The sequence below is a fragment of the Cannabis sativa genome, chromosome 3 (genome assembly GCF_029168945.1).
Source record: "Cannabis sativa cultivar Pink pepper isolate KNU-18-1 chromosome 3, ASM2916894v1, whole genome shotgun sequence".
NCBI lineage: Eukaryota > Viridiplantae > Streptophyta > Magnoliopsida > Rosales > Cannabaceae > Cannabis > Cannabis sativa.
This window is the reverse complement of record NC_083603.1, coordinates 60,806,954-60,834,100: the sequence shown is the minus strand read 5'-3', so window position 1 is coordinate 60,834,100 and position 27,147 is coordinate 60,806,954. Positions and strand designations below refer to the sequence as shown.

General features: G+C 34.6%; 3 protein-coding genes across 4 annotated transcripts; 1 reads left to right on the top strand and 2 right to left on the bottom strand.

Annotated features, from left to right (window-relative positions):
* Positions 1-4,435: 4,435 nt before the first annotated feature.
* Positions 4,436-9,023, bottom strand: LOC115709910 (ribulose-phosphate 3-epimerase, chloroplastic). 2 transcript variants are annotated; one of them, XR_009686948.1, is made up of 10 exons: positions 8,528-9,023; positions 7,498-7,612; positions 7,137-7,277; positions 6,938-7,051; positions 6,435-6,513; positions 5,958-6,067; positions 5,793-5,849; positions 5,029-5,098; positions 4,788-4,888; positions 4,436-4,667 (listed from the first exon to the last, which is right to left on the bottom strand). XR_009686948.1 is itself a non-coding variant. In XM_061112176.1 (9 exons), the coding sequence occupies exons 1-9, from the start codon at positions 8,641-8,643 to the stop codon at positions 4,839-4,841; spliced, it is 852 nt and encodes a 283-aa protein (XP_060968159.1). In that variant the 5' UTR covers positions 8,644-9,023; the 3' UTR covers positions 4,436-4,838. The 2 variants fall into 2 exon arrangements, 1 of the variants encoding a protein (XP_060968159.1); XM_061112176.1 differs by having other exon boundaries at positions 4,436-4,888.
* Positions 9,024-20,328: 11,305 nt separating this feature from the next.
* LOC115709325 (galactoside 2-alpha-L-fucosyltransferase) lies at positions 20,329-23,474 on the top strand. Its single transcript, XM_030637404.2, has 2 exons — positions 20,329-20,814; positions 21,569-23,474. The coding sequence occupies exons 1-2, from the start codon at positions 20,565-20,567 to the stop codon at positions 23,035-23,037; spliced, it is 1,719 nt and encodes a 572-aa protein (XP_030493264.2). The 5' UTR covers positions 20,329-20,564; the 3' UTR covers positions 23,038-23,474.
* Positions 23,475-23,877: 403 nt separating this feature from the next.
* LOC115709326 (uncharacterized) lies at positions 23,878-26,122 on the bottom strand. Its single transcript, XM_030637405.2, has 5 exons — positions 25,946-26,122; positions 25,051-25,200; positions 24,811-24,920; positions 24,201-24,343; positions 23,878-24,080 (listed from the first exon to the last, which is right to left on the bottom strand). Exons 2-5 carry the CDS (start codon positions 25,190-25,192, stop codon positions 24,038-24,040), a joined length of 438 nt encoding a protein of 145 aa, XP_030493265.2. The 5' UTR covers positions 25,193-25,200; positions 25,946-26,122; the 3' UTR covers positions 23,878-24,037.
* Positions 26,123-27,147: the final 1,025 nt, after the last annotated feature.

Here is a 27,147-nt window from a genome sequence, read left to right as displayed (position 1 = left end):
ATAATACTCTGCTACAGAAAGGATACAAGGGTTAGAGATCTGAACGGAAAGAGTCATTTAATTCCGTTGCACCCAATGTAAGATTTCTTAAACTTTATATGTGTTTAATTTCATCGTTTTAGAAAGTTCTTATTTAGGATGTTAATAAACATACTTGTGAGTAGATCTAAGATCCTGGTAAAATAATTCCAACAGATTATGCTCAAGCAAAAAGCAAGATATATCCAACAGTCTGGGAAAATTGATTGTCGAGCATTTGATGCAAAGTTTTGAATCAAAAAATTTCTAATGATGATATTCTTGTCGATACTCGCACTGATGTTATCAATTGCCATTTCACCAAGCTTCACAGCACATGTCTCATCGGTGAAAGTCACCTCAACGAACCAATGATAAAATGCCATTTGTTGTTCTATTTTAAAAAGTTGAGAGCTATCAATCACAAAACAAGATCAACATGGATATCTTAAAGGTTTTCACTTTTAGCCTTCACCTATCCATCCGCGAGGAAGAATGCAAGCTTCCGCATCCCCTAGAGTTCTAAAAGCTTGGTGGTAAATATTATCTGTGTTTCTGGATGGAGGCACATGGAATTCCAATAACGAATACAGTATAATCATTTTAGGCCCGCTTGTAGGCCCAAATGAGATATATAATCGGGCCCATAAGCAAAGTTAGTTCGTCTGGATGATGAGTAGAAGACTCATTTAGCCAAGATATCCATCTAGCATGGTATGCAACCAAAAGACATTAGATAGAGCATCTGGGAGAGGTAATCAACGAGCATCCGGACGACTAGTACCGTTTCCCATTTATTAATTGCCAAATCCCACAATATCTGGAATTAACTCCTTAGGATCTCATTCGAAGATCATATCTTCATAAATATGGAAAGAATGTAATTAACAACCAAGCATTTAATGTGTCTTTATTCTCTGAAGATAAGACATTATTTTTGGCAACTGTCAACATGATGTGACATCCACATCAACATACATCGTGCATGGGTCGGGCTTCACCAGATAAGCCCATGTCAATATGTTACTTGTAATCACTTCATCAGTGGGCAAAGGCTAATAAGCAAGAACCCTAAACACTATATGAAGAACCCTTCATGCAAAGGGTTAGAAACTCATTCCTCAATTGCTCAGGCAAGGTTTTGAGTTTAGACATTCTTGTAAAACTTAAGGCTTTTCTAGCTTTAAAGTAATAATATTGACTCGTGGACTAATGCTTGTTAATGCCTCAACCATGTAAAAATCCACGATGTTATTTTCTTTGTCTTTGATCAATTTCTTTAACTTTCACATATAATAAATCAATTTCTAAAAATCTCGATAAGTAATCACTAAAAGCAATTGTGGCCTTTACCACGAAATACTTATACAATCCCATCATAACTTCAAGGCATATTATTTTTAAAAAGGTTGACCCCTTCATAAGACCGGCTCTGCTGATTCACATGAAACGGAGTGCGGATGCCATGTTGAATGAAATTGGTATATGGGAGAGAGATGGAAAAATGTTGTTTGCTGATGGAATAAGATGTTCTATGGGTAAAATGGTTTAATTGTGTCTACTTAAATGGTCGAGATGTATGTCCTCATGAAGCTAAAGCTGATGTGAGTTGGTATTGGAGGAAATTGTTGAAACTTATTTTACCAAGATCTTAATTTACCAGCATGTATTTTGATTATTTAAATAATAATCTAACATCCTAAAATATGCAATACATAAAACGATCAAATAACACATAATAGTTTAGGATTTCTTACACTAATGGCAGTAGAATATAATATCTCATTCTGTTCAGTAATCTAATTCTTATTCCTTTTTGTTATAGAGTAATAACAACTACTGAACCTGAATCTTTTTCCTCAATATCTCAAACTATAAGACTTGAAAATATGAGAGGGGGCGGGGGCGGGGGGGGGGGGGGGGGGGGAAGAGAGAGAGTTCAAAATTCTAAACAAAATAAAGAGAGTTTTTTCTTGATTCGATTTTCTATGTTTTTTTTTTTTTTTTTGGAAACTAAAACTCTTGTTTGAATTAAAGCCATAACATTCCTTTTATAGGGTCACTCTAGATTTAAGGTTAGAATATAATGGGTTTTCTAGAAAAAGATAATGGCTCTAAAGTCACACCACATGGTCGAAATCCCTACAAGCCCAATCAGTTTAATTTTTGCCATATTTATTTTATTTAATGAAAATTTTCTATCTTTTTCTTAAAATATTATTTTTCTATTCTAATTATTTAAATGCTAATTTTATATCTATAATAATTATAAATAATTATTAAATAAAATTACTATTTAAATATATTTATTAATTAGACCCACAAAATGTCTTACTTAACAAATAAAACTTCTCTTTATTTTCTTCTCAAATTTTTCCTTCCATAGTAAAATTCATAAATAAGACATAATCTTCTTTAGAATTCTAACTGATTTACTAAACCAATTAATTTATTCTACAAGGCAATATTATCTCAAATAATGTGGGGTCTATGAGCCTATGTAATTTACCAAGTAAATTTCCTAACTTATTAGTTTCTCTTGAATCCATTATAAATTCAGAATTGAACTCTTAATTACATAGAACACTCTATATACCAAATATAGATACACTATAAATTATCTATTGTTGCAATCTAAATATTTCAAACTTAGGATTTTCCTTTTGAAACCCTAGTCTCTTTCACACTATCAATTTCAGTACTTTTTTTTTTGGCTTAATTTTCAGTAATTGTATACATTCGAAAGATGTTTAATGATGCAGCCGGTTGCAAAACCATTGTTCTCAACTTAAAAACTATTAAATATAGCGGGGTTCACTCCACGTGTGCAATGGTTTTCATACCATTTATCACCAAACGGGATAGAATCCTTTGACAAGCTAAAGGCACTCTTTGTATTTAATTACAGGGGAATTTGCGGCATAAATACTTATTTTGTTCATTTTATTGCTAATAAGTACCTAATTTTAAACAATTGCGGCACAAATACTCAAAACTCCATTTTAACCATTTGTTATTGGTATCCACTAACAGAAGTTGGTATTGTAAACACGTGTCATCATCTCATTATTCCTAATTTTTTTTACCTGATTTATTAAAACAATACAAACATAAAATCAAAAACTAAAAAAAAAAAAAAAACACCCATTCCCAATCGCAACGAGACCCAAAAAAAAAAAAAACCTTCCCAATGACACAGACCCTCCATTAGTGGTACCACTACCATGATCAACCTTAGTTCATATGTTCTCTCTTCCTAAACTCATATTGGACCAAAATTTTTAGGTAATTTGAGCTTTTCGTATATTAAGTCTTGCATACTATAATTACAAATACAAATTTATTATCATTATTATTATTGTAATCAAATGTATATACGAATAACTGCTCTCCCTTAGCCTCAGTACGAAAAATAATAATAACTATAAGAAACTGATGATATCAAACATCACCATGGATTTTCCAGCTAGCTCACAACAAACCCGCATCGATGTGGATATCACCGGCAACCACCACATACTATCGGTTGTCGAGCAGAAGCACCTCTATTTCCCCCTCTAACAACGACAAGTTGTGTTAGATTATCATCATCAACCAAGCGATTAATAATGGAAGATTGCTGAAAAATTTGGTCAGAATATGGGTTTAAGAAGAGGGCAGATGCAATTTCTTGATCTTGGTGATGCGATTTCTAATTCAAGGTTGGTGTCAGTGGGACTGTGAAGTTTTTTAATTTTTTTTTAAAGGTCTGGTGTGACCATAAATCTTTTTATTTTGTGAAAAAAGAAACTTTTTTATGGTTGTGAACGGTGAGATTTAATATTCCTAATTTTTTTTGGTCCCAATATGGATTTAGGAAGAGAGAACATATGAACTAAGGTTGATCATGGTGGTTGTACCATTAATGGAGGGTCTGTGTTATTGGGAAGATTTTTTTTTAGGGTCTGCTACTGCGATTGGAAATGGGAGTTTTTTTTTTTTTTTTTTAGTTTTTGATTTTATGTTTATATTGTTTTAATAAATTAGGTAAAAAAAATTAGAAATAATAAGAGCATGACACGTGTCTACTATACTAATTTCCGTCAGTGTGTACCAATAAGAAATGGTTAAAATGGAGTTTTGAGTATTTGTGCCGCAATTGTTTAAAATTGGGTACTTATTAACAACAAAATGAACAAAATGAGTATTTATGCAGCAAATTTCCCTTAATTATATATGAGTTTCAGCAATAAAGTACTAATTTGTTCATTTAAGCACGGACACCATGCATTTATCAAAGTTTTTTTCAGCATACATGCAACTTTCCAGCCCTTAGCTCCTTTCCTCTTTCAAAAGAAAACAGCTACTTTCATTAAACTATAAATACAGAGATAAAAAAAAAAAAATCAAATACCAGAGAACAAAGAGGCAGACAAGATGACAGAAAAAAAATATTTATTTATATAGAAATAGTTCTCGTCGGATTTATGATCTTATTCGAATAATTAGATCCCTGTTAAGGATATAGTATACAAAGTATGCACGCAGCCGTCTTACCGCTTGATTGCATTTTATTTCACTCTGACAGAACAGATATTGCAGGAATCGACAGCATAATTTGAAGAAGTTGATATGATCAATTTGGTTTTAAAACTCATCAAGCTTCTTAGCTGCAAAAGTGAATATAAGAAAATTGACAAGATCATTCAACTAATAATCACAACATGAGCTGTCTTTAGTAAGGCCTTTAGTAAGATAATCTCATAAAGGTAGAGGTATAAGTAACATACATGGCAATGCAGAAATATGGTATCACAAATTAAAAGAAGACATCACAGAGCTCAGGCTGCTACTGCTTCGGGCCTTTTGGCATTTTTGATTCCTCTAATAGCTGAAACAAAAGTAAAGCAAACATTTTAGTCATCTCAGATCTCATCTAGAGAAGGAAAAAAAATGTCAAATGATTCCTGGTTTTCTGTAAATTTGTCTTAAGAAAAAAATGAAATTGAAAAAAAATCATGCATTCCATACCTTCAGCATAATCTTTAGCTCCAAAAACAGCTGAACCAGCAACAATAGCATTTGCTCCAGCCTCAATTACCTGCCAGCACCATCAGAAAGTACAAATTCAGAATTTTAGATGCAACCAATTTAGTTCTTCAGTGTAGAAAGACTGACTTCTGAGGTATTATTATAACTCAGTAATTAAATGTTCTCACATTCCTGCAATTTTTACTTTCATTAACTATAGAGAGACCATCAAAGATAACATGACAGAAGTTGTTCACTTGGGTCATATGGCTTTCAAACCCTCATTTTTTGTTATGCCTTTGAATGTTTGTTTAGACTCCCAATGGAGGAGAGAGAATTCACTGTGCTTTTGAATATAAATATAGGGAAGTGTTTAGGTAGGTACATTACTTTTGCCCTTACCATAGGGGCGTTTCTTATTTTCGATACATCGAGAAATTATAAACCAATTTTTCTATATCATGGTGTACGTTATTGTTATAGCAAACATCCTTTCAGTTTTAAAAAAATTCCAAGTATTTTATGATACCAAAAATAGAATCATAAAATATTTAGAATTTCCTAAAAGCAGATGCCTGGTATAAGTATAATATACACCTTTAGGTTATAATTTCTCTGAAGTGCACAAAACAGAGAATGCCACTACAATATAGGCAATGCCCTTACCATATAAGCTCCCTATAATTTTGCATGATAGCATTATGCTTTATCGTTACTTTACTTGGTTAAATTGTAACTTTAATTAGGTTTAACAGACCACGGACCTTGTATGCATTTGATGGACCTACTCCACCATCCACTTCAATCCATGGATTCACACCCTGCAACAATAGGATAAATAAAATGCCAACATCTCACTATATCAATACAAGACCTATAAATGGCTATCCAGCGAAAGAGAAACTCACGAATGAGAAGTGCAATTATACCTTCTCTGCACACAATCTTCTCAACTCGGAAATTTTCTTTACTTGACTCTCAATAAAGCTCTGTCCACCGAAGCCAGGGTTGACAGACATAATCAAGACTAGATCAACAACTGCAAAATCCAAAAATAGGTTGCTCCTTTAAAATTGTTTGGATGGTAAAAATTCAAATGATCTCATTTCAGTACATGACTGCTAGTCAATAGTCCCTGTGAATCTTACTGCAACTACTTTTTTAAATCATTGTCACTATTATTACTCAAGTAACTCAACATCATTATCAATCAAATTCCCCCCTTTAAGAGCTACAGATAAGATACGCAACAGTCTTACTAAGTTTTTAACATAGTTCTATAAAAAAAAAAAGTTTTAAACATAGTTCATTATTTTGTAATTTGGAATACTTGTTAATTGAAAGGAATGAACTCAACAGAAAAGACCAATAACTTACAGCAAGAAAAAAAGAGAGAAACAACTCACCATCAAGAACGTACTCTATAGCACCTAAAGGGGTACCAGGGTTTAGGACAACTCCAGCCTTAGCTCCGAGACTTTTTATCTGGAGATAACAAAAATGTAATATTGTCATAAGCGAGTGAGTAGCAGCACTGGAATCCAAACAGGGCATTTCAAATTTTATTGCACTACTCAAAGCTATCAAGAAGACAAGTGCTTTTACATTCAGAAACTAGCTCTGCTGTGGCATAAGCATTAATAAAGCCATATACCAGCTAATGAAACATCATATTTACTACTTAAAAACTAACACACTTTTAATACTAGACCAACTTCAACCATTAGATCAACAGCATAAGACATTTATGGATAACTTATTTTATCGGGTTTTATAGGCATCCTACTTTTACATATATAGCCGAGAGTATAGAAAGGAAAAAAACAGTACAATAATAACTGTATGATGGTCTAAATAAGATAATATCAATTCACGATCGGTAATTTCAAGGAAAAGGAGAGGAGCTCACTTGGTTAACTGTACGATGCAAATGGATTGTAGAAGTTTGCTCACAGTGAACACTAACTATGTCTGCCCCAGCTTTGATAAAATCTGGCACCCGCTGTTCTGGTTCCACAATCATCTACACTTCAACAAAATATGTGAACATCTCGTTTGTTGATTAAATTTTTTCCAATCATTCCAAATACAAAAAGATAGATTAATACCAAATGCACATCCAAAGGAAGGTCAGTCACAGGGCGCAAGGCATCAACCACAAGTGGTCCTATGGTAATGTTTGGTACAAAGCGGCCATCCATTACATCAATATGGATCCAATCACAGCCAGCCACCTCTACTGCTTTTACCTGAATAATGTGAGAATGAGAATGTAAAATCCATGAAACTTGATAAAACTGCATTTGATTCAGCATATCTGCTAATAAATGGTGTCAAACTGTAAGATTGTCACCTAAATATCAGGGAAATAAACAAAATCAGCAATAATGCAGATTGTAACCATATTAACTCTTCCTACATATATATAAACTAACACCAGGGTTATCTAGCACAAAAGAAAAACAGTACCTGCTCCCCCAACTTTGCAAAGTTAGCGGATAGAATGGACGGAGAAACAATGATATCGCTTTTTGAGCACTTATCAACCCTAGCTGTAGCCTTCACTGCGGTCCTAAAAGTTTTCCTAAAGTGACACAACAACAGGAATAAGAGAGAATATCAGTAATAAATCTGGGAGGATGACTCTTCAGAACCACTAGTTATAAAATGTAGAGAAAATCAAAAACAGATGATAGTGCTACAAACACTGCATTAAATGATTAATAATTGAGATACTTTACGCAATTAAATGGTTGACAAGCAGGTCTACTAAATGTTCTTTGAGAAAAAAAGGTTTGACATTTTATGAGGATGGGAAGAAGAAGTATGCTATGTGAGAACAATAAAGCTAGTAGCGATTTCAGAATGGCAATTATGTTGTCAGTAAAGTCTCTTGGCATTACATCAAGGTTTTGAAATTCACCTACATTCACCAGGGATGAAGATTGTGACTTTGGAGACAACTAAGCCGCAGAGGTTTAATATCACCGATCCTCTTATTGATCGATGTAAGCTTTAAATATTCTACAAGAATTCTTAATAAAAGAGTTTATTACTGTTGAATTATTTTCAAGCTATCCATGAAACACAACCATTAATGAGGATTATGCCCAAGTTTAACTTACATCCGAACCATAATCAAGGTTCCTTTGGTTATCCTCATTTTAAGTGGAGCAGCAAAAGGAAAGCTCAGCAAGCAAGCAAGGCATATTTACATAAACGTAAAGCACAAGTTCAAAAAACCAATTTACTCGGACAACAACTATGTAATTGAACAACTTCAAAAGCATCTCAACAAATTCACTAAATCATTTCGCCAGAGAAGATTAAAAAACGTAATAAGTCTCTAAATTTCTCAACGTCATTACAACTTTTGCCGAGCTGGGTGTCCTCAAAAGACACAAAATTCGCCAATCCCAGTCGTCAAATCCAAAAAATAACGAAAACCCAGAAAATCTTGACGAGGAAAAAGAACCTCAAATGGAGGGAAAAAAAATACCTTGTGAAGGTAAACGAACTGGGTTGAGCAAGATTTTGCCTTTGAAGCTTAAGACCCGAACCAAGTCCACTTATTTGGGACTGAAGAGTTGATGAACATAATGAAGCAGTTGACATTTTTTTGATTTTCAAATCTTTGTCTCTGTCTCTGTCTCTTTCTCTCCAAGGTCTCAACGCTTAAGGCAATGAAATTTTGGTGCTTGATTTGTTTCTCCTCCTACTTTTTTCGCCTACTACCACCAATTGTGTTCGACACAAGACTTAGAAAGAAAGAAATATATGAGACAAAGTGATGTTGTGACACGTGTCGCCTCGGTTTGTGTTGTATGGATTTGCTTATCTGAAATGGTTGGCGTGCGCTCAACTTTGCTGACCATCAACTTGCTGTAGTTTTGTGTGTGAAGAGGTTAGGCTGACGAGGAGAGTTGAGGTAGTTTTAGTGACAATAAATTTAACAGCATTTTCTCCATTAACAAAAAACTTTTAACATTTTGCTTAGAATAAAAAAAAAAACAACATTTTAATTTGTGCTAAACCTTAAATATAACCAACAAAAATTACTAATAATCTATATTGGGCGCTAAGGCACTAGTTTTGTCCGTAGCATAATGTAGTGTGATGACCAAGATGACAAGATACAAAGCTACATGATGCCTGGTGTCAAGGGCTCATCTTTTCAGGCAGCGGAATATCTGTGAGGCACCTTGGCTTCTTTAAGCCAAGGTTAGCCTTCCAATCCTCTGAGTAACAATATAAGCTCATTTTTCGCGAGATCGTGTGACTCGTGCACACTTCCGTCTCTCGAACAACTCCCGCCGAGTCATGCTCACAAGCATCCATGAGTGCCTCCATGCATCGAGGCTCTCTAGCCAAGATACTCGCATTGTCCATAGGTTCCCACTATGATAAGACAAATCCCAACACCGACACTCACCTAGTCACTCGTGACCAAGGTAGCACCAAGCTGACGTGCCAACGCCTCTATCATGCCCCATTTAATACTTTTCGAACAGTCTCCTTCGTCACCCAAGGACTCCCATACGTCCATAGACCAATCCTCAAGGCGCCATGCCTCCACGCATGTTGGCAGGCTCTCGAGACAAGCCACCAAACTAGTTGCATACATTAGATCTCTGTCTCTTTCCAGCATGGTGCATCTGTCCCATGCGTGTATGCAAACTAGCCCACGAATGACTACCCGTGTCATCTCATGTTGAGACTTGTGGCCAAGATGCACCACAACGTCTCTTGGAGGTTTAGGCTACGTCCCGTGCAAGCGGCATACCGGCAAGCCAATGGAAACGTACCCGTTAACCTCTAGCGGCATTCTTAGACGCACTACGGGATCGACCTGATAATGTCCATGAGTACTCCAACTCATTTTGACACATGAGTCCCCTCGTGGTCCTCATATGCCCGCCCTACTAGTCCATCTGACTAGTAGTAGCTCACTTAGCACCAAGGTGCCAGGGGGTGGTGGAGAGCTGATACCAGGGTCCCCCCCTTAAAGATCATTCTAAGCTTTTAGCCTTCTACCAGGAACATACATGATTTTGGCTCTGTAGACATATGGCCAAACCATACACCAAATCACAAAGTCTCTCAAATCCAATTACACCATTGTATTCATAGACCCAAATAAATGGCAAATACAAAGTCCCATCCCAATCTGGACAATATTGAAGATATTTACAAAAATACCACTACCGTACAAACTAAGCATCAGCATGCCACCAGCATGCACAACAACATGCGCCACCATTTGACCACCACTTGACCAGCTTGTGGGCATCACCTCGCCTGTAACGTACCATCTTGGCATGAACGTTACATTCTCCCCTACTTCAACATGTCGATGCCCTCATCGACGGACCACGGGCAAATCTTCTTGATCTCGACTCCTAAGCTTACTCCAGGCTTCTCCTGAATCCTGAGTCTGCACTTGTCCCTCTACCTCCGTAGAACCACCCTCTTGGTGACGATCTCCCTCGCCCACTCCTGGACTTGATCAAAGAACCTGTGCCACTGTCGCTATTTAGAACTACCTATGGAGCAGTGCCTCCGCACTAGAATACTTCCCCCAACATGAACTCCTCTGAGTCCCTCACAATGTCCCTTCAGTCAACCAAGTAGCCCTTGCAACACTGACCCTGAAGCTAACACATCCTCTGATTGTAGTTCACTCGCTAATGTCCAATGCATACTCCTTTTGACAAGGACTAAGTATGGTGCACCCCTCGGGGCAAGGTTCATAAACCAACCGTACCCAACAGCACCTACAGAACACGCTTCCACTGAAGCCAAGTCCCTCTGGACAAGTCCCTTCGGAAGCTTCACACGCCAACTCCATGGCGCACCATCCTCCTGATGGAAATTGAGCAAGACACTCTTAATGCAGGATAAAATTGATGCATCCCACCTGGACGAGGCTCGTAAGCCAACTGCACCCAATGCAGCACCAAGTGCACTCTTGCACAAAATCTCTTCGCAAAGTTCTTAATATTGGCCCTCCGGCCCTACCGCACACCCACGACTTCATGCAAAAGGCCCCTCTGACCCACTACATACGTGCTCCTTTGAGCTTCTATCATGTGGCCAATGATCTATCAATCACCCAAAACCACAAATTTTCCCTCTGGCTCCTGCTTGTGTCGACTCTCTAAACTGTGTCACAAGCCCATCTCCCAAAATCAACTCTGCATCCTCTGATGACTCACTAACTTTTGACAAACTTGATAACACGAAGTCTTACTCTTAAGACTTAAAGTCATCCCAATCCTCTATCTCCCATCGGCATATGCTCTCTGAACCATTCGGCTTATATTGTCCCATACAACACCAGTGTTCCCATTAATATAAAGCACAACCATAACACGCCGCAAACTAGCTCAGTCTTGATCTCAGCCTACGCCCCTGCATATTGTTTATCTGTAGCTTGCAGCAATCATGCAAGTCTTCGCACTGAACAACCCATCTATTGTAGTGTTTCCCTCTGGATTCACACACCAAAACTGAACAAGTAACCTAATTCTTCAAACATATGAATTAGTGGGCTCCCCCACTTCAACTTGGGAAGAACTTCTCTCTTAGAGGAATACCCCTCAAGATATAGCTCGCAAGCTAACCGCATATTCGCATACGGTCCCTCCATTCCACATGTCACTTTGATGAAGATGTTCAACTAATACCTCAATCATTCTGACTCTTCGCCCCTCGACATTTCAATGTTGCCTTAGTACCTTAGTCCTGTTGACTTTCACCTTAGGCAAACATTGCCATGGTATTATCTTAGAGCCTGAGTCCTGAGACTTTCACCCTAGATAATTAGCATTGCTTATGTCCCGAGTCTTCTTGACTTTACATCCTGAACAACAATCAATCTCCATGATACTCATCTCGATGCTTGTAATGAATCCCCAGTCTGATGAGTGAACTGTGAGGATCTCTCCCCCACTTCATCTGTTGGCGTCCTCGACAACATGCCCACACGCAAAGGCCTGACTGCCCAACTCTTCATGCACACCATGCCATCTAAAAGTGCATCTCGCAGGATGTGACTCTCAAGTCAACTATCTAAAATAGCACCCCTGTCGATTTTCATATGCATGCATTATCCACTCAACCATCCAACTGATTCACACTAGCATCACGCCCTACCGGCTCCCACGATGTCTAAGTTCCAATGATTCAACCCTCTGGCCTTCATGCGAACTCTAGCACCCTCCTGACCTTCGCAGGCAAACATGACTGTTAAGTCTCACTAGCACAGCCCTTTGGCCTCCACTCAAACTCTAGCGCCATCTTAACGCTTGCGCTCGATCTTCTTAGCCCTACTGGCTTCTTCGATGCATTCATTCCACAACTCCGCATCTCTATTGATGCCTTTGTGTGACTTACGCCCACTGGCGCTTTTACAAGCCAACACATGCCACTCAACTGTCTCGGCGCTTCTATATGTGAACACATCCAAGTACAATCCTCCTCTGATGATTGCGACATCAGCCCCCCCCACCCCCCCCCCCCTTAGTCTCCATATGCGTCCCTCTTGACAGACACATGTAGCAACTAAAGCATTCAATGTCTATCTCAAATTGAACCATCTCGGTCATCAACTCTCGACCACTGTCGTGACTAACAAAAATCTGACGGCCCCTACACTACTTCCACACCCATGCCAACAAGCTTCTTTTTCAACAAAAGCGCCTCCTGCGGCTTACGATGTCACTCAGGCCAACTCGCCCTAGTGTACCAAGCATATAGTGTGGACTACCCACTAAACCTTGTATTATGCCAACTAGTTTCAAACATTTTATTGCGCCTCTCTACAACTGCACGTGGTAGTTGTCTTTCTAGCATCCTTCCATACGCCTACATCCCCTCTAGGATAGGCCAACCAGGTTCACCTCCCACTGAGATAAACTTGGCTCTGATACCCACTGTCACAGGCTCACCTTTTTCAGGCAGTGAAATACCCCTGTGGCACCTTAGCTTCTCTAAGCTAAGGTCAACCTTCCAACCGTCTGAGTAACAATGGGCTCATTTTTTGCGCGACCGTGTGCCTCGTGCACACGTCCGTCTCTTGAATAACTCCCGCCAAGTCATGCTCACAAGCATCCATGAGTGCCTCCATGCATCGAGGCTTTCTAGCCAAGATACTCGCACAGTCCATAGGTTCCCAGTATGATAAGATAAATCCCAACACCGACACTCACGTAATCACTCGTGACCAAGGTAGCAAGTGTGGCAAGATGCCAACACTAAGCTGACGTGCCAACGCCTCTATCATGCCCCATTCGATACTGTTCAAATAGTCTCCCCCGTCGCCCAAGGACTCCCATACGTCCATAGACCAATCCTCAAGGGCCATGCCTCCACGCATGTTGGCAGGCCCTCGAGACAAGGCACCAAACTAGTTGCATACATTCGACCTCTATGTCTTTCCAGTATGGTGCATCCGTCCCATGCACGTATGCAAACTAGCCCACGAATGACTACATGTGTCATCTCGTGTTGAGACTCGTGGCCAAGGCGCACCACAACGTCTCTTGGAGGTTTAGGCCATGTCCCATGCAAGCGGCATACTGGCAAGTTATAACACAAATATATTAATTTCAGGCAAGAACAACAAAAAAATAAAGAAAGTCGAGGTAAGATGAAATTTCAAGGAGGCTGGGGATCAAAGCCTGTTGTTGCACATGTTGTTGATGGGATAACTTTATATATTTAGTTATCATTGATAAGTCTTATTTTTTTTTTTTGTAAAAATCATAATCACACTAATTTTTTCTTAAATATAGGCTAATCCCGAGACAGAGAACTTCCAACTACTGTGGACACTTTTCAAAAGTCCACCTCAGAGACAATACTTGGCACGACAAGCTTATGCAACTTTATAATTATAACAATTTCTAAATGTTTCTTGCAATTTATTTTCCATTCTAATTAACTATTTAATTTATTTATTTTGGAGCAAATAGTTGAATTGACTGCAAATCAACCAGTGCCCACTAAAGATCAACTTGATGAGACTGTTGTAGATCTACCTAGTACCTCCGAGACTTGCTTGTTATGACACAAGTACTGGATGAGCAATCTCGATATCTGAGAGGCTTTGGCCATCTCTCGAGATTGAAGGCAGATGGGGCCAAAAGAGCACCTGCCACAACTCCTTCTGCCCCACAGACTGCTACTATGGAATAATACGAGGGCTTATAGAAAAAAGTGGAGGACGCAGAGCAGGCAACTCGGTATTCAAGGCAGTAGTATGAAACACAAAAACTCTACCTCAGCCAATTCCAAGATCAGTTTGAGTACTTATCTCGGGTTGTGCCTGGTTTCAACTTGCCTCTTATGGATCTTCTACCATTCCCCACTCCACGTGGTGCTAGATCGTCATCGCATCCTCTCAAGACTTAGATGAACAACGACGATGACATTACCCGTCTTTGGAACAATATATATTTTGTAATTAACTTTAGATCTTAATTTTTTTCAAACATCTTTTAATATTTTATTTATTTATTTATTGTCAACCATAGAACTTTTTATTACATACTAATTTTAGCACAAATTAAATATTTTTGTATTTTAGTTCGATCAGAATACATTTTAATTACCGATATGAATATTATTTTTTTAATTATGCTTCTTTAAAATCTAATTTTATATTTATAATTAATATTATTATATTATTATAAATACTTAATGATTAAAATATAATATAAATATATAAAACTAAATAAATCTAAGTTTGTCGGTGCATTTTTGCACTTGCAAAACCCCTCATAAAATACCCAGGATAAATTTGTTTACCTTTTTGCGGGCTCATTACTGTGCCGATAAAAGGTAATACGGGCCAAAAATATCTTGGCGTGAAAATATTTTACCAGCGCAATGTTACGCTAGTAAAACCCTTCGTGCCAATTAGTCAAAAAGCGCCTGACACTTTTATCAGCGCATTAATACGTCGGTAAAAGTTTTGTTATGCTGACTATTGGAAGATTAGGGCCTTTGTTCATTCTAGTGTACACATTTTTCGGCGCTTATTCTTGCTGGTAAAGCATGTTTTACCAGCTTAATGGTGAATTGTGTCGGGAAAACCTCCTTCACCGACCAACAATAGCTGACATCTTTTGCTACGCAATTATGTGTCGGTAAAAGTATGTCGGCGCATATAGTATACTTTTGCCAGTGCAAAAGCAATATTTCTTGTAGTGACAACATATAGTCCTGGCAGTTGGAAGGCTGCAGGCACTAATAGTAATCTGGTAAGTTAGAAGGTGCACAACACTAACCTAGCAGGTTAGTGATGAACTGTTCTCCACATGTCTTCTGCTTTTGACCATGTAAACATGATACGTCAGGTGGACAAAATTTGAGATAACAGTACTGATAACATAATCTTGGTATTCTAGTTTACCATACATGTTCAAAAACCTTCAACATATTTTTAATACGAAAAACTATTTAAAATTTTTGAAAAATTTACTTAAAAGATATTATAACTATAACAAAATCTCATGTAAAAAATTACAAAATAAATATTGGAAAATTATAGTAAATGACCTAAAATCATATGATTATGTTAGTAAATATCTCCATTTCAACATTTGTAGGAAAATGTCCATTTTTTTAGATTATTTATTATTTATATTGTCTTTTGTCACATAAAAAAATCAATAATTTTTTTTTTCATATTTTTTTTAGAATTAGAAGCAAATTAGTTAAAGATTATGGTATATCTATATTATTTAGTTAAAATCTTTTTTATTTGAAAGTTATGTTAATTTTTTTTAATTTTTTATGAGTTGTTGTGGGCTGTTGGTAAATAGATTTTGTTATATACAATATATTTTTATTTTGTTGTATAGTATATTATTATTCTTAGATCATATTTATTTTTTTATTTTACTATGTATAATAGTGGTATATAATTTTGTTAGCATAATACAAATATTTTAATATATGTATATAATTTTATTGACATGATACATATATTTAATTATTATTTTTATATATTTTAATTGTATGATATATACTTATTTTAAATATTATTTAATTAGTTTATATTTTTTTATATATACAATGGTGGTATATAATTTTATTATCATGGTATATATATATATATATTTTAATTGTGGTATATAATTTGGTTAGTGTATACATATATATGTTTGTAATATACTAGGCAGAAAGTACGTACGTGCAATGCACGTCATCTTTGTTAGTTATTTAGGTTTTTTATTATGTATTTTAAATCACTTTAACCAAAGTTTTTATTTTTCCTTTTTTTGGTGAGGCTAGTCATAATAATTGAATATGAAAGTTCACTCTAGAGATTATTCGAAATGTCAATAACAACAACAACATATTATACTAAATGATAAGGTACTTGTACTACTTAACAGCATAATATTGTTAAGTCTTTCATAATAACAAATTACATAGTTCCTCACCTTAGTCAATAAGAAGAAAAAGTCTTCTTTTCGTTGAGGAGGTCTGTTTCAGGCTCTTCACGACCTTGCTTCAAACCTTTACTTCTTGATTTGAATTATCCTTCAGGAAAAAGAAGAAGCTAGATTCATTCCCGGCCGGACCTTAGTGAAGATCCTTACTCTTCTGCTGAAGAGCTATTCTCCCCAACAAAGATCCACTCTAGAAACCCATGAAGATTCATAAGAATAGGAAGAACTTAAATAGAATAGAGGCAGAATTGGTCACACAACTATTTTGGTAAAACAGTTGCTAATGAAAGTATAATAGCAATGATTCCTAAAAAAGGTTCCTCCTGGAATCCCTATCAACTTTGTTGGGATCAATTTAATGTTGGGAATTTATTTATTTGGGACCACATTAATAAAAACATGTGTTGGACCACATTAATAAGTATTGGCCCTCATTTTGCTTCATAACATTTCATACTCATAAATTCCCATCATTAAGACAATAAGGCTTGAGAAAAGAAGTAGCAACAACTATACTATTTTGTAACACTGCAATCTTATCACCATTATTAGATTCTAATTTTATTGTAAAATCTACCAATAATTAGAAGAAGAAATAAAAGCATTAAGCATTTAGAAAAGAAGTAGCAACAACTATACTATTTTGTAATACTGAATCTTATCACCATTATTAGATTCTAATTTTATTGTAAAATCTACCAATAATTAGAAGAAGAAATAAAAGCATTAAGCATTTAGCATCCAGAGTAAAACAATATAATAAATAAAATTGAATAAAAGACATTGTATTTGTTATTTTTTAAGCCTCAAGGTGGTATTTAGAAGCAAGTGCTAACAACACTACATAATAAAATTAACAAATATAATATTATCTGCTGCTACTAAAACTGATGGAGTGACAACAGGGGCCTCCGAAATTGCAGCATAATTAATAGCTACCATGATATTAAACCAGTTGAAAAAAAAAAGTTTTCTGCATCATAAATATTATAGCTAAGAATAGTATAAATTGTGAGAAGCATTGATAAATATTGATTGTATAAGGGCCAATGCAAATGCCAACAAATAGAAAAACAAGATAAGTATTTGTCTTTTTTTTTTATTATTGTTATTATTTGATGGAGCTAGTCCAACCAATTTCATGGTACTTTGTCATCATCAAACAAAGTCACTAACTAACTCAAATAGATAGTATATATGTAGTTCTGTACAAGGTATATAGAGACTATCCCAGGGTACCTATATTGTGTATATAATATACACAATGCCATTACCTTATCTTTGCTCCCAACATACACATCTCTTTCAATACATAACCTCACATATCGAACTTCAACCAATGTCAAGAACTGTTTAAGCATCCCTTTACGAAGACGGTCATAAGTCAGAAGCCTTTTAATGGCGGCCCACCGCGACTCTTCCTCATCCTTGTTTTCTTCATGAAGAGTATTTCATTTTCAATGGCGGCGCCGTTGATGCCAAGATCTCTCTAAAACTTCTCCGACTGGTCGTGGAAGATCTGGCCAATCGTCTCCCGCTAGAGTCGCAACGATGGCGCCACAAAATTATTTTCTCCTTTTTCCTTTCAATCATTAATCTACATGAATTCTTTCGTTGGGCAAACGGCTCAATTAGAAAAAATATATCAATTGCCAAATGTAATATACAAAGATGATTTTATTTTGTTTTTAACTATCACTTATTTTTAGTGAATAGTTGTGTAGATCATAGGGTACGTTCTAGTGAGGTGTCTATTCAAAGCTAATGGATGTAATTTTAAGTTTTTTATAAAAAAGTGAATGGATATGACTGTTCAGATATTACCTTTTAATAATAATTGATTCCGTTAAAGTTAATAATTTTATAAGTATATTCTGTTAAAAATATAACAGAAGTTAAATGCACAACAAAAATGGTTAGATAGGCATTTATATATGTAGGTAAGATATATATATATTTTTATTATTATTATTAGTATATATATTTTGGTGAATGTTATATGTATTTTTTGTTATATAGTATAATATTTAAGTTCTATTTTTTATTGTACTTTTGTTGACATAATATATAATTTAATTAGCATCCTATATATTTTTATTTTTATTTATTGTTATTATATATATATTGATTGTAAAGTATATGTGTATATAAATTTTATTGTATATTATATTATTTTATTTTAGATCATGCATGTTTAATTTTTATTTTATTATATATAAATGTGATATATAATTTTGTAAGTATGGTATAATTATTTTATGGTTGTATATAATTTTATTAATATGGTATATACAATTTTTTTTTAATAATATTATATTATTTTATTTTATTTTTTATTGTAGGTATATAGTTTTTGTTGTATGGTATACAGCTTTTGTTGTCTATATTATATCATTTATTTATGATGATATTTAGTTTTTATTTTATTATATATAAATTTTTTGGTGTATATACATATTTTAATAGTAGTATGTATAATTTTGTTAGCATGATATATTTATTCGTTTTGTTACAATATAATAATATGTAATACTAAAAAAATTATATGACTTCATTTAATTATTATATATGTTTTAAAAAATAATATATAATAAATGTATTTTTTATAATTTTTAATAGCTAATTTATTATATTTCGCTATTTTCTTATTTTTTTTTTTAAAAAAAAACATTTACTAATTTAATTTTCAAAATTAAGATTATTTTCCATCTCATCCCATAAATATTTCGACATCATCATATCAATTTATTTCGAAAGTTAATATTTAACTAATGCATCACAAATATTAGATGCCATTTTTTTTTGTAGAATTTAAATACCATTTTCGATGCTCTAAATCCCATTATTAAAACAAAAAAACTTCAGATTTGATTTTGTTGAAGAAAAAAAAAACATAGATTTGATATTATTTATATGTAATAAAATCCAATAAATAATGACATTAATAACCCTGCATCTAATGCATGTCACCACCGACAAAAATAAATATCCACTAATGTTATTTATTTTTAAAATGCTATTATTTTTTTTTATAAATATTTGTCTACATTAAACATTATTGGGTGATTCTACAATACACCCCTTGACCTGTTTCGGTATTCAGAAATATTTTTTATTCTATTTTTTTTTATATTCATGTACGTTATAACCATTTACGATAACCTACAAAATTTTTAGAAATTCAAAATAATTTACAATATAGAAAACAATGTTCAAACAGTTTATTTTACACGCGTATAAAATAAAATAGTCACGCGTGCAACACACTGTTTGAACGTATTTTTTGACGTGTTAAACTTTTTCAAATTTCTTAAAATTTTGCAGGATGTCTTAAATAACTATAAAGTACATGACCATGAAAAAAATTTGACTAAAAAATTATTTCGGGTACTAAAACAAATAAAGGTACATCAATGTATCCATTTTAAGGGGTGCATAATATATGATATTTAAAAAATAATAAAATAAAAAAAATCTAAAAGCTAAAATAAATAAATTGCATTTATGTTATTCATTTTTATTTTTTAATTTTTTATTGTATATAAATATTTAAGTTTAATTTTTAGCCGTAATAATACATAAATTATAATTCTGAAACTCTGTAAGTTACGTATTTAGCCGTTAATTCAATCATTCTCCATGTATTATTTTCTTATTGAATATTTAAACTAATCAAAAATACTTGACATTTAACAGTCAAGTACCTACAAAAATTACAAAATTATAACTTAATTATTATCATCGCTAAAAATTAAACTTAATTATTTATTTATAATTAGAAATTAAAATTAGAATAAGTTATTTATACCGGAAATTATTATTTTTTTGTTTTTATAAACAACCACTTATGTTATTGAATGTCTCAATCTTATTGGTATAATTTTTTAAAGGCTTTTTTTCTTCGTGGAACCTACCTCTTCCCTGGCTACCTTCGCTCCATTGTCTGGCACTAGTCTCTCCAACCTTGTTATAGTAAATTGATCCAAACGAACCCAGATCTTGATACCCATTTCTATCAAAATGGACTTCGACGGGTTCATGGTATGACCCAGATATGAGGATCTCGAGATTAATATGAAGAGGTTCAATAAGAATTCAGAAGACAATCACGCCAGCATCTCTGATTTTGATACCCACAGTACTGTTTCCAGGGATCCGGATAGGAAATTTGGTTTCAGCTCGATGAGGGCAATGGGGATCTTTGTCGTTTTTTTGATGATATTTTCGGTATTGTTTTCAGTGTCTGTGATTCTCAAAGACCCGCCTTCTGATGCTGTTTTGGAAACTTCAGGAGCTAGAGTTCTTCGAATTAACTCTAATGAAGGTACTTGGTTTTGTTTCGTTTGTCACATTTGTTGTTGGACTTTGATTAAGCTTTATTTTCGAATAATTGTGTATGATATTCCAAATTTGTTTCTGGGTTTTACTTTTTTTTTTTATGATGTTGGATCATATAGTTTGAGATGTGATAATGCTGGACTTCTTAGTGATTCTTATTATTGTTTGAATCGTTGGTTTGCTGTTTTAAGTGTGTGGTATGCTGAAAAGACGTTTCTCATGACATTTCCATACTCCATCTAAGCTGTTCGATTGAATATAGTCTAGTCTACGTGTTTGAGATTTGTATCATTGGTTTTAGTCTAAGCTTAGCTAGATATTCATCTGACAGTTTCTGGTTCACAGTTCATAGTGCTATTACACTCGAGCATACTTACTATAGTTTAAACTCTGTTCTACTACTTAATCTAGTTTGAGCTCTGTATACTTCTTTTTTATTATTCTTTGAAATTGAGCTGAAAAGAAGACCATTTTCTTTATGAATCTTGCTCAAATTACTTTCAGTATGGTGTTTGGTCTTCTTTTGTTCAGTAGGGAGCGGCATAAGTGGTCCTCGCTGCCAAATTATCTCCCATTATATCTCTTGTTGCCAAAAAAATTCAATCCATGATCCACCCATTTATATAGAGCACTGAATAGATACCTAATAAGTATTAACTTAACGAACAACATTTTAATAATGAAATCCCTTGCTCAAGCACTTTATAATAGCTCCATTAATTGCTGTCTCTCTTTTACAGCTATAGGTACAGAGGAGAAATCATCTGACACTGTTGACTATCCAGTGGATAAACTGCTTTACGGCCTTCTTACTGCCGGCTTTGATGAAAGCTCATGTCTGAGCAGGTACCAGTCAGCTTCATATCGCAAGGAACGGCAGGAAAAACCTCCTTCTTACCTCATTTCAAGGTTACGAAGTTATGAGGCTCTGCACAAACGATGTGGACCTTATACTGAATCCTATAACAGAACAGTGGAGCAACTCAAATCTGGACACCACAGCAGTACCACAGATTGTAGCTATGTTGTATGGATTTCGTTCAGCGGACTAGGGAATAGGATTCTCACATTAGCCTCTGCATTTCTTTATGCCTTGCTCACAAATCGAGTTCTACTTGTTGACCCTGGTGTTGATATGACTGATCTCTTCTGTGAACCATTTCCAGAAGTCTCATGGTTTCTTCCTGCAGATTTTCCTCTTAAAAGTCAATTTGCTAGCTTCGACCAAAAAAATCCTAGTTGTTATGGGAAAATGTTGAAACATAACAATTTTACAAATCAAGATAATTTTAAGCTGCCACCTTATCTCTATGTGCATCTGGTCCATGATTATGATTTTCATGATAAGCTTTTCTTTTGTGACCAAGATCAGAATCTCCTCCAAAAGATGCCATGGTTGATCATGAAAACGGATAACTACTTCATTCCGTCACTTTTCTTGATCCCTTCCTTTGACCATGAACTTAGTAAACTCTTTCCAAATAAGGATTTAGTTTTCCATTTCTTGGGTCGATATCTCTTCCACCCCACAAACAAGGTATGGGGACTTATTACCAGATACTACAAATCTTATTTAGCTAATGCGGATGAAAGAATAGGTATTCAGATTAGAGTCTTTGATGTTGGGACTGGACCATTCCAACATGTATTGGATCAGATCTTAGCTTGTGCCACTAAGGAAAATCTGCTTCCAGAAATCAGCAAAGAAGAAGCCGTTACTAGTCCCTCGGGAACTTCAAAGTCAAAAGCTGTCTTAATGACGTCTTTATCCTCGGGATACTTTGAGAAGATAAGGGACATGTACTGGGAGCATCCAACTGTGACAGGTGATGTGATAGGAATTTACCAGCCAAGTCACGAGGAGTATCAACAAACCCATAAGCAAATGCATAACCAGAAAGCACTTGCAGAAATGTACTTGCTGAGCTTGACTGATGTGTTGATCACAAGCTCATGGTCTACCTTTGGCTATGTGGCTCAAAGTCTTGGAGGGTTACGGCCATGGATACTCTACAAACCAGAAAACGCGAAAGCCCCTGATCCTCCATGCCGTCGAGCCATGTCAATGGAGCCCTGTTTCCACGCACCTCCTTTCTATGACTGTAAGGCAAAAAAAGGAATTGATACTGGAGCCTTGGTTCCTCATGTGAGGCATTGTGAGGACATGAGCTGGGGTCTGAAGCTGGTTCATGGTCATGATCAAATATAGGTTGAGCATGTTTTGTTGCTGTAGGTTCATGAGTATTGTTTTTGCATTTTGGTGTGTACAAATAGAGCGAGCAATAGGATTTTGTAGTAAAAAAAGAAGTCTTTTGGTGGTCATAGACATAGTTAGTGTACTATACCTCTTCACAAAAATGAAATCTTTGTGAGATCCTAAGTTCGAATATGTCCTCTCCCAACGAAAAAACAGAGATCTTTTGACTACTCGTTACTTTAGTTGAGATTTTTGGACTACTCGCTACTTTTTAGAATGATGTGGCTGCTTATAGTTAAGCCTAGAGTGTAAAACATCTGATTCTTCTTACCATTTTTGTTAATTTTGACTTAATTTTCCAAAATGAACGAGAGCATACTTGTATTATGTAGCTATGTCAAGAAACACTTCTTTCTTTATGATCAATCAGCTTATACAATTTTCGGGAAGAAGATAGCGTTGCTCAATTTTTACGCACCTATATTATGGAATTTGGCCTAGTTGCTTTTGTACTTTCTCTCCTTTGAAGCTATGGCTATCATGGGCACACCAACACCTGGCTTGATATGATACCACGAATTTTCCGAAATTAGGCTCTTGCATGGGGGCGGCTTAGGTAGGATATTACGATCATTCAACATCTTCCAATATTTTAACGATAAAATATCTGATCATCGATGAATGATCAAATATCATATACTAGCGGTACCCTATCACAACTGTTCCCTAAAATATATAAATAAACCATTATAAATATAGATTTAGACAAGTTGAGAGAGTATTATGTTCTTATTGAAAGTTACGTGTCTTGTTGTAGGGAATTTAAATGATTACTTTTTTGTGACCAACTTCTTCCCAAGGCAGAAAAACTCCAATCATAAAGGTAAATCATACCGAATACATAATCCTTTGTCTTGCAAAACATGAATTACCTTAAAATGAAGCACATCAATAAATACACAGGATCATAGTATTAAGACCACTGCAGATTCAGTTTAATCATAACATATTATTAGTTCTTCCTTCCTTCAGACAAGATAATGTGGTATCCATGGCTGCATTTCAAAACAAAATAAACGTTAGCTGGTACGAGAAGTATGGAGCCAGGATCCTGCAACTAAAAGTAATTACATTTTAAGAGTTAGTAAAAAAAATACGGGAATTCAAAATCGTACGTGGATTTGAACGGCGCACTTGTAACTCCAACTGGAGTGTTGAAGGCGACTTCCTGAAAAGGCCCTGCCATCTTACCTCGTGGGAACCACCCAAGATCTCCACCCTTTTTTCCTGATGGACATTCTGAATATTCTTGAGCTACCTACAAAAGAAAATCATATAACAGTTCAACAAGTTTGTCTTGAAAATTATTCTTTTACATTGATTGATGTATGAGGCTAGCAACAATATCATACCAATTTTCCAAGCTAAACCATCACTATGTTTAACAAAGAAAAAAAAAATACCAACTAGATGATATTATCAGGGTTGTTGAAAAAATGTATCTAACATAAGTTGTGGCAACACTAAACATCAAATAATTGACTTCAAGATCAAAAGGTAAGACTATTAACATAGCGACAAAACTATTAATAGCACTCTTTTGAGGAAAGAAGGCACATTAGTACTCAATATCACTTAAACTTTAGACAAGATTACAGGCTAGCAAGATGAAGAAACATAACATGGGCAAAAAATCAAAAGCAAAAGAAGGGAAAAAGTAGAGCATGAATATGGTTGAAGAATGAGTACCAAATCAAAATGGATAAATTCCTAAAGAGTAGTTACCTTTGCAAACTCCGCAGGCGGGACCTTATCTCCATTGTTAAGCCAGCCATCTTGGAGCTTCTTGTAAGCTTCATTGATCTTTCCTTGTTTCTCACATAAGATATGTCTTGCTAAAACAAATTAAAGAAAAATGCACACCCGCAACATACCAGAAAAAAAAAATGAAAAACAGCAATGATGAGAAACACAATAGATTCCATTCAAACTTATCTACTGAAACAAATTGAAAAAAGAAGGAACCTTTAACATAAGTGCAGGTGCCAAGCCCATCTGCGCTCTTCCCACCCTTCCCTTTACCCTTTGAAGCATTCTCATCACTCCCTCCCGCGGCTTGTTTCCCCTTTCCCTTTCCTGACTCCTTCGATTTTGCATCCTTCCCCATGTTTTTACCTAATCATCAAAATATGCAACACTTATGCTAATGAGCGAAGAAGGAAAAACCAAACTACAAAACGTTCTTGTAGTTTTTTTGAACCGAACCTGGAAATATCAATATCTGAAATCTAAATAAATTCAAGATAATCACACACCCAACTGAAATAACAGAAAAATTCTGAGTACAAACCAGTTCTTTTCAGATACAGCAATAAACAATGAGGTAATATTATAATCCCAAAATCTGGAAAAACTTGGATAAATACTAGAAAAAACAAGAAATAGATTATAATAAAATTTATGTAAGGCCGCTGAGAGAAAAATATTTATTTTCAATCACATACTGTGAACTTAACGACCTCAAAATCTCTGAAACAATTGTCAAAATCTAACATCTATAAACAAAATCAAAGCCCTTTCCCCCTTATTATAGCTAATAACCCTAATAAATCCTAAACAAGTCTAAATGATACTATACTCTGTTGAGTTAATACAAATAAAAGTGCGACGCCATTCATACAGATTCAAGTGAGGAAAGAAAAATCACTTTTTCTACAAAACTATACAAAAGTAATAATACCCAGATACCGAAAAACCAGTCAAAGAAGATTTAGATAATACGCAAAACCCAGAAACAAAACAATATTATAAACAAAAGATAAACGGATACATAAACGACTGGATAATAAAAATCAAACAATAGCATTTTATAAGATAGGGATATTTAATTGTACGAGAAATCTAAAGTTGGATTGTAAACCTTAAAGATTCGATTAAAGAGTTGCACCAGCAATGAGTACTCGCTTGTAAAGGTGAAGAAAGAGGTTGAGGTCGACAACTTATATACAGTCAGTTGAGGTCTCACGCTCTCAGTCTTTTCTCCGAGCCCTGTAAATACGTGCGTGCTAGGCCCGTATTATTTTTTTTTTTTCTAATAAAAATAGAATTTATTAAATCAAATTAGATGACAAAAGCATCTACGACACAAAAGGAACCTCATTCTTTCAAAACGCATGTCAAAAATAAGATGAGACACTTTTGTTAAAGAATAATTATGATCCAGTTAGTTTGGTTTCTTAATGAAAATATGTTTTCCTTCAAAAAATAAATAAATAAACTATGATCCAGTCCAATTAGCGAACCTTGAACAAAAAAAAAAAAAATAGTAGCATAAATACCTAAAGTTTTAAGTTTGTAAGTGGTATAATCCTAATTTTATTTTTAGCGGCATAAGTACCCAATGTTTGTAAAATTATAATTTTTCTCTAATTTTGTCAGTACAAGCTCTTCTTAAACATGCCACATATAAGATCCAAATTCTTGATCATTAGATCTAGATAGAAACATGTAGTATCAGTTACTTCCAAATATTCTTTTAATAAATTCAAAACGGAGTCTGTACTGACAAAACTAGAGGAAAATTACAGTTTCACAAACATTGAGTAATTATGCCGCTAAAAATAAACATTGAGTTTATGCAGCTTACAAACTTAAAACTTTAGATATTTATGCCGCTATTTACCCAACAAACAAAATAAAAAATAAAATAAACAATGACACATAAGGTAGAGTGTTTAAAGAATAACTAGTATTTTTTGTATATAAACTTTTACACTATTAAATTGTACTACTCCAAATATAATTTAACAGTATTATAATTCTTTCATTATATTTTATTTAATTTTATCATCAAATAAGTAATGTAGTAGATAATAGTTGGTAAATATATACAAATTAAATATTTTTTTTTTATCTTTTTAATAAATATTAAAAAACAAAAAATAAAATATGAATTATTATAAAAAAAAAGGTGTAAAAATTGTGAATAGTTGGGGTATTCATCAAACCGTTTAAACTGTACAAAGAGCCCGCATCGCATAACATTAAGGGGAATTACCCCATATATTATTTTTTAACTTTTTTTTTTTCAAATTTACGGTTTGGGTTTCTAAAGTGGTTTCT